Genomic DNA, 12775 nt, shown 5'->3' with positions numbered 1-12775 from the left:
ATTAGATAATTTCAGTAAATCAACAAAATGGACCGAACATACCGTACAATATATACACAAGTTGTTGAATTACTGATAATAACTCTACAGACTACATTTGCACTAGACAGGTTAACTATTACATTACATTACATTAGATTACATCACATCACATCACATCACATCACATCACATCACATCACATCACATTACATTACATTAGGTCATTTCAGTAAATCAACAAAATGGACAGAATAGATTCAAAAAAATTTATACAGAAAAAAAACTAGTACAAGTTGTTGAATTACTGTGAGTTAAAGACTTGTTTCCAGTGGAGTCCCTGAAGTGATTTCATAGTGGCGGAATTAGCAAAGGTGTATATTAAACTACTTGAGATGAGATAGAATGAAAGATATTGGGAACATATGGAGGCATGCAAACTATTAACTATCAATGTTTATGTCTTATCTCTTCTATAAATCTACACAAATTTTTCAAAAGTTTGCATAATTTAAAAAAAAAGAATAATGAAACACCATTATCTATTTATATCTTCAGAACCCTTCGCACCAACTGACTTAACAGTGTCTGACATTGGTTCATCCGGTGCAACACTGACATTCACATCCCCATCCACCGGTAACTATGACAACCTGAGGATTATGGTAGAACCCCAAGCATCAGGAGCGGGAACCGGAAACCCAGAAGTTATTGAGATTATTCTCCCCAATGATGCCTGTCCTGAAGTCAAACTAATGGGTCTACAACCAGATACTGAGTATCTGGTCACCATCAGATCCACTACAGGAACATCTGAAAGTGCTCCAGCAACGACTACATTCACAACAGGTAAATGAGACACACACAGCCAAATTAACATAGAAACAGATTTAATGCAGATAAGGGTGAAAGGTCAATTCAAATTGTAGGCTTACCTGCAGTTTTCTTCAGAATTCTAAACCCTCATTCAGAAACCTACAGATCTCTACTTCGTATTCATGTGTATAACACTGGTGAGTTTATGTGTGAGCACACTCAGCATTATGGTGTTTCAAGGTGTTTTCAGAAACCTGCAGTTGAATTGAACTTTGACCTTAACAAATTACAATAACACAAATAGCAAAATATGGTGGATTAACAGTATGGAGGTTGTGGTGAAGGAATGAGGTGTGACAGGAATTACAGATTATGAGAAATAAGTATGCAGTAACAAATTACATAACTGGTAGGGGTGCATTCATTCCTGTGTCATCAAACACTTTATGTGTGAAATTTTACATAAAACTGAGACATCTTTCAAAACAGGCAAATTTTAGTTGGAACAGAGTGAATAATCATGACATGACGCATCAAGTTTGTCAACAGTCAAAAAAGTGCTTGCTTTAAATGTACATGTGTATCATACAACCACTGAAGTTTAATTTATGTATTTTCTTATTTTTATTAGGTTCTGCTGGAGAAGGTGAAGTTCAGATTGTAGAGGTCACATCCACTATATTGAAGGTCAGATGGACCGAGGTCACCAGTGACTTTAACCAATATTCATTAAGTTTGACAGGAGATGATGGCAAAAATGCCAACAATATCATCTCTAGAAGTGGTGTCCGTGAGAAACTTTATGAAGACCTTACCCCTGGTGTTTTGTATACTGTTGTTGTGACAACGATCGGGGCTGCTACTCCTATCTCAAACTATGCACAGACAAGAACAGGTAGGTCTGGTTATACCACTATCCATAGGGGTGATTTCTGTCTAATGTTCTGCTTTAAAACAGTTATGTTTAGTATGCAAGAGTGAATGTTTATGGACTCTTGGTTCGGAGTTGCAAATGAAAATTAATACTCCCCGATTTAAAAGATTGTTTGAAGCTAAATCCTAAATTCAAGATGTCAGCAAATGTTTTGGATTCACTTCCAAGAAATTTGTTGACTTTGAGTTGAAATTTTCATTGTTGACATGCAATATGTCTGTCTGACTCAGTGAAATACTATGATTCAAATGACCCATCATTTTTTAATCAGATTAATGACCTTATGACCTTTGACTCTAAGCCATGACCTCTGACTGATACATTGTGTGTGTTTTCTTTTGCAGTACCTTTGCCACCAGGACCAGCGAGTATTGTTGCAGTAACTGATGTAACTGTGATCATGAGCTGGCAGAGTGCGACTGGAGATTACGATTCTTATGAAATATGCTACAACCCAGTACCTGAGAGGGCTACACCATCACCCATTACTGTATCTAAGACTTCACCACTTATGGTCACCCTTAATGACTTGGACCCAGAAACTGACTACATCATCAGTGTTGCAGCTGTCAAGGGTGATGACAACTCTAACAAGATGTTGAGTGCCAAGGAATCAGTCAGAGTAACAACAGGTACATTCTTTTCATCTGACTTTTTTAAAAATTTCATATTTGTAGCTTAATTTATTGTTACAAATTACACAAAACGAAGTACATACACTGATAGCGTACATACTACCATATCATCTTTCTTTCGTCCAATCAGGTCTAAGCTTTTAAACTACCATATCATCTTTTTTTTGTCCAATCAGGTCTAAGCTTGTAACTACCATATCTTTCTTTCGTCCAATCAGGTCTAAGCTTTTAAACTACCATATCATCTTTTTTTTGTCCAATCAGGTCTAAGCTTGTAACTACCATATCTTTCTTTCGTCCAATCAAGTCTAAGCTTTTAAAATACCATGTCATCTTTTTTTGTTCAATCAGGTCTAAGCACCAAACCACCTCAACCAGGTGCAATCGCCGTAACAGCATTGACTACAACTACAATGACAGTATCATGGGTAGCTCCAGAATCTGACAATTTCCTGACATACGAAGTGACATATACACCACTAATTGGATCACCAGACCAACCTATCATGGTAGAGAAGGGCACCACAATGGTGTCTTTCACCAGTTTGATACCCGGAACCGATTACACAATCACCGTGGTAACAGTTGCTGGAAGTGGAGAAGATGTCAGGAGAAGTGACCCACAAACTTCAACCATCACAACAAGTAATAAAATCACCTCGATACCTTATGGTGGCAACAATTTATTTTTTTATATAAGGAAGGATATTAGATTTTTAAAAATGATTGATCTTTGTTGCAAGTGAAATGTTAAATGACTTTTATATTGACATATTGTGTCCTTCCCATGCTTTTTTGAACATGATACATTTGCCATCACAGTTTTTATACACATTGCAGCCATCTTGATTTTACAAGATTATGCATTATTATTACTCTACTAGTATTGCCTTCAGTTTACTAAGATAGACACAAACTAAAACTATAGTCACAACATGTTGATACAACTGTGATAAACTATTGAATGGATGTTGGTTTAATTACAGTCTTAGTCTAAGGAGATAAAAAATTCCATAAACTTGTAGTATAGTGTTTTGGGACTTCCAATGTTTACATTATCTTGATCACAGGGTGATTAGAATCAGACAACAGAGGCACTGCTATCACACAGTTGTGTAATCTACCTCATTGATGAACAATATTTGTGGCTATCTTAGAAATCTGAAGACTTGATTACCAGTGACACACCAGTGTTGATGACAGTTAAGGCTCACATCTCAAAAATATGCATTCTGAGACATTTCTTTTGTATTTTTTTATAGCAACCGGTACAGCAGGTCACATTGACATTGCTTCGGTTACCGACAGCACTATCACAATTACATGGAACCCACCAACTGACAACTTCACTGATTCGTATGTACAGTACACGCCATCAGATGGTGATGCAGCACCTCTTACTCTGGTACCCGGTGAAGAGCCAAGACACTTTGAATTTACTGGACTCACAGCTGGGCAGGAGTACACTATTACAGTACAAACTAAGGATGTTAATACAGTCGTTACAACTGATACAATCACACAGTCAACAAGTGAGTCTGATTTAATGACGTTGGTGTTCTTCTTGGTCCAAAGTGTATGCCATGTTCAATATCATGAAAGGGGCATAAGCTGAGATTATAAGTTTTTTGGAGTAAATGTGCAACATATTGTCAAATCACCAATGTTGGGATAAATAGATTATGTTATCATGATAATAAATATAGTGCCGTATATCCAATTAACATTCATAGATGTTTACCTGGAACTATTAAAAAAATCATTAAAAAATCAGAAAAATAGTTAAAAAATGATACATATACATATTGATTTCATATCAAAAAGTATTCACAGTACAGTGGGCCCTCGCTAACTCGCGCCTCGGTAAGTCGCGGATTCGGCTAAGTCGCGGGTGTCACCTTGGATCCCATTTTTTCTTTAGTTTTCCTATTGTTTTCGGAACTCCTCTTTGTGTATTTTTTTAAACAAATGGCACGCCTGCCAATTTCAAACTCGATGGTGTTTCGATGAAGAGGTGTCGCGGTTTGACTTTGATGTTAGCAATCGCCTTCTATTTATTCGGACTGCCTCACAAGTTCCTTTAGCACTTCTCGGCTAGTCAACAAACATGTCGACCATTTTCGTCTGGCTGGTGTACGGTGCATTGATCGTGTTAGATTCGAGTCGCAGGATTCGTCAGTCGAATTCGAACATTGTCCACAAAAACAAATTAAAAACTAAAGCTTGTCTCGCATTAATATATTGTTTGATTTGATTGATTTGATTGATTCACTTACAGAAACTTTGACACCACTTGCTAATGGCAAATTTCACCCATATTCAGACATAATTTGTATACTTTGTGCAGATATAAGATATAATTTGACATGTTGACAGACATAAAAAAAGGGCTGAAACCCCTTGGTATATACCATTAACTATGCTAACATCACCAATTCCACTGTCATCAATGGCATCCATCGACATTGACGTTATACTTGTAACAAGGTTTTTTGTTACAGCGATATATTTTACTTGAGCAAAAAATATACTTATAAACTCAGCTTATTCTACTCTAGAGTTGAAGGGACTTCAATTGTCACATTTTGCATCACTTCATTATTTTCCTATACATATCCACCATATCCCTTCCTATCCCCTACATTCCAACCTTGAATGGTTCAACCTCTGTTATCCATACCAGACAGACCATACCATATTACACACAATAGGGGTGTTAACCTGTATTTGGGATAAAACACGGTGGTAATGCAATGATTGAGTTTGTTATTTCTAGTGTGTAGCTCTTCTAAAAACACAAAACAACAATTTTGTTATGATAATGCACAGTTTCTTTATTTTTTACATTTATTTTTTATGTTTTACTTATTTTTCATCCTATGATAACTAATTTTTTATTAAATAATAATAATAATAATACTAGTACTAATACAACAAACAGAACTAAAACTGCAGAACAAGTATGTTCAAATTCTTAGTTTAAATGAAAATTTCCAAATTACTTTTTCAAGAAGCAATGTTTTGGAGACCATTTTGAAGCATAATTTAGATAAATTTCTAGATCATTTGTAGAAAAAAATTATGCATGCTGTCCCCTCATTATCCTTCTCCTTTTTAACTGAGACAAAGTTTTCGTGAACAAAGTGACAGCGAAAGTTTAAGTATTGAACATTACTGAAGTTGAACACTCTACTGCAGTTTGATAATTTCTGTAAACTTAAGGAGTACTGTTCTCACCAACACTTCCTGATTTACACCCCCTAACTGCAGGTCTTCTACCTCCTTGGAGTAAGTAGGCTGAAAATGTTATATTTGCAGCTTGCATTCGCAAACAATTCTTTGCTTAAGTACACCTCTTGGTACTAGTAGAGCATCCTGCATCACAGATTCACATGTCAGTGCGCCCTCTCTGTTCTTATCCTTATATGAGTCTATGACCTTTGACCCAAACATTCTAATCACCCAAACTATGACGTGACATTGTCAGTAGTTCTATGTTTATACACTCCACAGTATATAACAAAGATTCAATTTGTCAAATTTAGCTTCAAAATCCATATTTGTTCCATTTGAATTTATTTCTGTCAAAAAACTTTATTTTGACCTGATAAAAAAAGAAACAAACAAAAGATTTTGCAAGTATGACTATGAAATATCAGCAAAGGAAATGAACTATGACATTGTCTATAGAGGGCACACTGACAACATTGTAACAATGGCAACAGGGTATACAAGGTCTTATTGCGTACATTTCTTCTTCTACAACTCTTGGCACTTTGTTTATTTCCGTCCCTGCTTAGCATGGCATATATTGATAACAAAAAACCCAAAAAAGCTATGGCCAACACGGTGTAAAGTTAACATCAACTACTGCTTGTTATCCGGAATACTATGGACAGTTTGAACTCATTTTTTTTGTTCTTACTAAGTTTACTTGTTATTTTGATTTGCTGGAGGGTTTTATCATTTGTCAGTGCAAATCGTACATGTTCTCTGGTGATGTTTGTGTAATGTATATTTTTGCTGGTGTGCGCTTTCACTGTCACTATCGCCTATCATCTCTATGTGTCCACTTCATCTTCTTGGTGCTATGTTGCTCTGTGTTATACTTCTAATGTACAGTACTATTGTAGAACAGTGGTCATGTAGTTGGGGATGAGAGAAATCAACTTTAGGTTAAGGAGTCTTGCCCTACTCTATCCCTAACCTTACCACAGCCCTGACTCCCTAACTCAGATAATGTGAAGCCCTTTATCAGGTTCATTCTGATAGTTAAAAACAAAGGAAACAAGAAAATCTGTTGGCAAAGTATATATATATATGTTTTCCAATAAGTAGTAACCTTGTTATAGCTTCACATTGCCCCCCCCCCCCCAAAAAAAAAAAAAAAAAAAAAAAGACAAATAGCAGGTGTTTCAGGACACAGGAAGTCATCATATTTCTTGAAGGACTAATTTTCAATCCCAGGTCAGTATCTTGACACTTCCCAACATGTACATGTATAAGCCAACATTTTCATAAAAAGAGTTGCCAAAACACGACTATTTTCAATAAGACAGCAAAAGATTTCTTTCCCTAAAATGAGAGGTTCATAGGTGCTCTGTAAGCGTTTTACAAGGTCAAAGTCATAGGTAAATGAGTGTCATCTTAATCTGACCACTATGTATATGCAGAGCTAAGGCCTTTAAATGGTTTGGGGTAGATGTTATTTTTATATCTATTGCAGAGTCTCTCCACTCATCTACATTCCTGTTACTAATAGAACTTGAACTAATAGTTTAACCCTATCATGTTAGGGAGTCAAACACTATCTTGTTAGGCAGCTGAGCTGTATTTTGTCCCCATCTCAACCCTAACATAACTCCCTAGCTTGAATACAAATATGTGTCTCATGTGGAGTCAGTCCACTTTCTACAAATAAGCTTTATGTTAGGGCGTCTAGTCGTATTTCATCCTTAACCTAACCATAACAGTAACTCCCTAGCTTGAATACAAATATGTGTCTATTGTAGCATCAGTCCACTGTTCTACATGTATATACCCTCCAGCACCAGCCTCCAGTCGAGTGTAGTATTTTATACCCATGTGTCATTCATTTTTTCAACAAAACAGGAACACAGTTTAACAAATACATTTTAAATTAGTATCACTACATTACATATATAATATTCTGGATAACATTAACAAGCAAGAAGTTTGAAATAATTGTTAATGTTATGATATGTTGGCAGTAGTTTGGGTTATTTTGTTCCAGCCAATTGTGAACACCAGGACATTGAATGGCTTAGTGGTTCTCTGTATGACAACCTAGTAATAATTTGCATGAATATTTTAGACAATATTTAATAACTGATATTATTAACATTATGGTAAATTTGATAATTAACTGCTCCATTTATGCATGCAATTTTTTTAAACATCTTAATAACGTCATATATCTGATATGATTTTAAAACTTTGTAAGTCAGTTCTCCATGTTTCTCATGAAGGAAACTTTATGCATGTATAGTTCAAACATTTCAGTAACTTTCCTACATTAGTTTGATTCTAAATGTAGTTAATCAGTTCTTCATGTTTCCAAATAAGAAAAGTTAAAGTAATGCCACTGAAAAATGACTAGTTGACAATTTGCATGGGCTAAAGTATTATTTGAATTATCTTATTTGTTGTTAGACTTTACAAAGATAATGCATGATTTGATTGGCAGATGATTGATTTTGTTATAATTCTAGCTATATTTATTACTAATGCATGCATCCTGTGTTTAGTAAATTCATATTTAAAAAATCATATAAATTATGATTACCAGCATGATGTAGAATAATTTGAATTTATAGAAAGTTATGGCAGTTAACAACCATAAAATATCATCATTCTGCAACATTGTTCGTATTATTTTGGAACTAGAATAATAATGCAAGAAGGGGTTGCATTTGTGTAGAATAATATTCCTAATATAAATTTAAAATTTTCAGTTTTCAAAAATAGTAAAACTGCTGTGCTGAAAATTTGTTTTTAAGCCAATTTGACACAACTAGTATTATGGTATATGAAGACAGATATCCACAGATGTTGTATCATGTCCAAAAAAAGTTTATCACAGGTTGAAAGTTTCCACGATTAAAAGGTAGAAGTTTTGTTCATGAATTAATGTGAATCATGTCTCTAAGTTAAAACATAGATTTATCATGAGGTGAAAGTTCTCTTGATGAATAAGTGTAAATTTTTGTTCGTGGATTGATACGAACAATGTCACAGCATGCTAAAACAAGTTTATCGTGAATTGAAAGTTTATAAACTTGATGGTTAAATACAAATTTTGTTCATAATTTGAATGCAAAATCATACTGCAGAATTAATTCACATATAGATTTTTTAATGGATGGAAAGTTTACTGAATGAAAAAGTGTCAATTTTCTTCATGTATTAATGCAAACCATGTCTCTGAGACTTTGGAATTCCGATACTAGAAAAGAAGGAAAAGGCAGGGACATGCATGCAAGTATGGTTTATTGTGTTTTAATACCCAGGTGTTGGAGCACCACCAATGCCAGTTATTCAAGGTATTACAGCAACAGGAGCCGTGATAGTCTTCACTGTACCTGACTATGCCTATGAAAGCTTCCAAGTGGTCATAGAACCAAAGGCTAGTGGAGCTGGGGCTGGCACACCATTGAATCAAATTATTGAAGTACCTAAATCTGGTTGTCCTACCTACACTGTCAGAGGTTTAACATCTGAAACTGAGTACGATGTTAGTGTCAGTACTAAAAATGGACCAGCTATCAGTGCAGCTGTCATGCAGTCATTCTCTACCAGTAAGTTTATCTTGATGAATAATTCAATTTATTGTATTGATATCTTTAAACAAAGAAGTGTTTTTCAACAGCCATGCAGTTGTTTAGTATATGTAAGTTTGTTGGATAGCAGAAAGAGTTATCTGTCCATTCAGTTATTTACTACATGTAAGTTTGTTGGACAGGATCAATAGTTATCTAGCCATGGCCCTTGCAGTCATTTTGTATTTCAGTTTGACATTCAGTTGTTTACAATTTGGATATCAGATAAGTTTGTTGAACAGGATCAATATTATCTCGCAATGCAGCTGTTTATTACAGGTACAGGGTAAGTGTGCCAGATAAGACAATAGTTACATAGCAATGCAGCGCTCTCATTCTGTCAGATCCAGTTAGGCACTGAAGGAGAACAAGTTATTTGTTCAAAACATGTCTGTTTCAAAATCAAAAGTGGAAGAAGAGAACTTGTGTATGAATCATAGTTTTTCCATGATGAACATACATAGTGTTATAGCAATGCAGTTATTTACTACAGGTAATGAGTAAATGTGCCAGACAGAACAATAGTTATTACAATGCACTCATTTACTGTAGGATAAGGAATCATTGAATTAAATGCCTAAATCTATTTGAATATTGTCAAAGAAGTTGTAAATATTCACAGCAGCCATGCTTTCTTTTCATGTAGGTCAAGGCAGGTATAAATTTTTAAAAGAGAAATAATACATTTTTGGAGCTTTGTTAAAGCCTGACTAGATTTTTCCTACTTGTTGATATACAGAATTTATTGAAGTAACTGCATATTTCCTTCCTACAGCTGCTATGGATGCATTGGAGATTGCCGTAGCTGATGTTACCACGACAACAATGGATGTATTATGGGGTGAAGGCGAAGGAGACTTTACATCCTATTTCATCTATTATCAGCCAGTTGGTACAACCAGTAACAGTTTCCTTGTCAGCAAAGGTGATGACAGGGAATTTGCAATGACTGGACTTACAGCAGGAACACAGTATACAATTACTTTACAACAAACTGGTAATAATGTTCAATCTAGGAGTGCCACACAGTATACACGTGAGTAACTTAATTTATCTATAAAAACCCATATTGAAGAAGACTTGTGATTGGCTGGAAATTCTATTTATGTTGTGTTTTTTGCATACCTGTCCACTTGGATGAGTTCTTTTAGAGGGGAACAAAGGTGAGGCTGATTTTTTCTAGCAGCATTTATTTATACTTCAGGACCCAGTAGTCACATATTCTGTATCACAAGACTGCTCTAAAACAGAGTTGCAAAATTTTGAAACATTGCATATCTGGCTGAGAAGGGGCCTTCTCTACACTGGAACAAGGCATTCTGGTTTCGCAACTTTTTCAAAAAGGTTGCCAAGATGCAAAGTTTGTGAAAATTTGCAGAATGAAATCAGCCTCGCCTTTGGTTCACTTGTAGTATATGCCATCAAACTCTGCATTACTGTCCAGTCAGATTAGATGACCGAGTCCCCTTAAGAGATAAGATAACCAGTAATCATTTACAATGTGATATGTTTCATTTTGAACACAGGTCCCAACAACCTAGGACCTATTAACCAAGAATCAGCTGATAAGACTGAGATTTCCATCAGCTGGGCAGGATCTAATGGCAACATTGATGGTTATGAAATCTGCTATTACCCAGCTGATGGTGTGTCATCACCATTTACGGTTGACAGCACGAGCGCAACACTGACAGGACTCGTCACTGATCAAGACTACGTCATTAGTGTGGCTGCATACGTAGGAAGTGGCAGTGAACGTGTATACAGTGACAAGAGTACAGCCACACTGGCAACATGTAAGTGTTCATGAGGAATTTAAATGATAATTAAGTAAAGGAAATATACCAAGGCGTGTCAGTGCTGAGTTGTATTTCCTACTAATACCACATCTCCCTTTTTGGTTACAACTTGACACTGCAAATGTAATATACAACTGAATCCTCATTTTTTATTTTCACATAATACACTCGCATTTATCAAATATTCAGACCTGGTCGGTTGTCGAGGGCAATGTGGTATTAATTTGGGTATTGATAGGTTGTATGTGATGAAGGTAAAGTTAGTGTATCTTGTTCTTGAGAAGTTTAATTAAGGTTGGTTTTGGGTCAGAGACACTCAAAATTGACCTACATTTAGAGATGATTTAAGTTGGCCTAGTTTTAGGGATGTTGTTTCAGAGAAGACCTTGTTTCAGGGACATTATAACTTGACCTTATTTTAGAGATCTAGAATTGATCTTGTTTCAGGGTCTTTAGACATTGATATTTCAGGAACACCAGAACTTGTTTCAGGGACACCCGAGCGAAGAGTGAGAAAAGAGTACATAAAAGTGCTTGTTTCTTAAATTCTCTTGGATATAGTTTTAGATTTTATCAAGAGAGGGCGCTGTCTGCTTTCTTTCACACTTCAGTGTACTTGCAACATCATGTACCAGTGTGTAAATTTACCCTTTTTTTGGTATCTACTACAGCTTTGGGTAATCCTGGTGATATTGTGATTAGTGACTATACCGATACTGAGATCTCCATACAGTGGGTAGCCACTCCTAACAGTGTACGTTATACTGTGGCCCACCAGCCTGCTGATTTGTCATCTGCTGCGGTAACTTCCTCAACAACGTCATTGGAGTACACCTTTTCTGGTCTTCTACCAGGTGTGCTTTACGATGTGAGCGTTACACCTGTACCATCGAGTGGTGGAACTGGTCAGACAAACACAGTACAACAAAGAACAAGTAAGTCAATTAAACAGAGCCAGAGTGATTCTGATGTATGTGCCAAAGTTTTACATGAAACCATTCTGATTAGCGTATTTACCTAGCTTTTTGTGTTGATGATATTCCATGTGTAAACAATCATGAACAAGTTACCGAACGTTTGTTAGTTTGTCAACAGTCATATATTTGGGGGAAGCTGATAGCATTTTGTGTTGATGATATTTCATACACTGACTTGATGTCCATGTGTAAACAATCAGGAACAGGGTACTAAATGTTTCTAGTTCCAACAATCATACATTTGTGGAAAGCAGATACTGTTTAATCTCTACACATTTTTTTCAAGTCTGACATAAATAAGTCAAACATGAAATTAGAACAAAAATATTTTTGAAATTCCTGAATCAGCTACTGGGGCCTTAATCATTCATTTGTTTAATTTCAGAACCAAGTACTCCAGGCAATTTGGTCATGGTTGATGTCGATTACAGATCTGTAACTGTGAGATGGACAGCGCCCTCTAGTAACAACTTTGACAGATACATATTGTCATACACTCCAGGAGATGGCATACCAACATCACCCATCAACGTTGCTAAGAATGAACAGTTAGAGTTTGTAATTTCATCTTTGGAGCATAGCACTCAATATTTCTTTGAAGTTGTTACTATTATTGGTTCTGGTGATACGGAAGAAACAAGTGAAGCTAGCCAGGCAGATGTCTTCACAAGTAAGTTCACCGAGTGGAAAAGGATTTATAGTGTGCATAGCAGGTTCACTGGCTCTGTTTGATACAACCATGCAGAAATCAATAAGGAACTGTACATTCTGTACTTCAACATAGCAAGATGAGAAA

General features: G+C 35.8%; 1 protein-coding gene across 1 annotated transcript in view; it reads left to right on the top strand.

Moving 5' to 3' along the window:
- LOC144452687 (uncharacterized) overlaps positions 1–12775 on the top strand; it is a 68319-nt gene that overhangs the window by 31028 nt on the left and 24516 nt on the right. Inside the window, exons 40-49 of the mRNA XM_078143831.1 lie at positions 538–828; positions 1427–1690; positions 2074–2361; positions 2716–3009; positions 3627–3896; positions 8895–9182; positions 9979–10239; positions 10730–10999; positions 11674–11937; positions 12365–12649. Of these exons, the coding sequence (XP_077999957.1) occupies positions 538–828; positions 1427–1690; positions 2074–2361; positions 2716–3009; positions 3627–3896; positions 8895–9182; positions 9979–10239; positions 10730–10999; positions 11674–11937; positions 12365–12649 (2775 nt within the window). The remainder of the gene's footprint in view (positions 1–537; positions 829–1426; positions 1691–2073; positions 2362–2715; positions 3010–3626; positions 3897–8894; positions 9183–9978; positions 10240–10729; positions 11000–11673; positions 11938–12364; positions 12650–12775) is intronic.

Source organism: Glandiceps talaboti, chromosome 23 (genome assembly GCF_964340395.1).
Source record: "Glandiceps talaboti chromosome 23, keGlaTala1.1, whole genome shotgun sequence".
In the NCBI taxonomy this organism is placed as follows: domain Eukaryota; kingdom Metazoa; phylum Hemichordata; class Enteropneusta; family Spengelidae; genus Glandiceps; species Glandiceps talaboti.
Note: the sequence above shows the minus strand (reverse complement) of the source record. Positions and strands in the feature narration are given on the sequence as shown.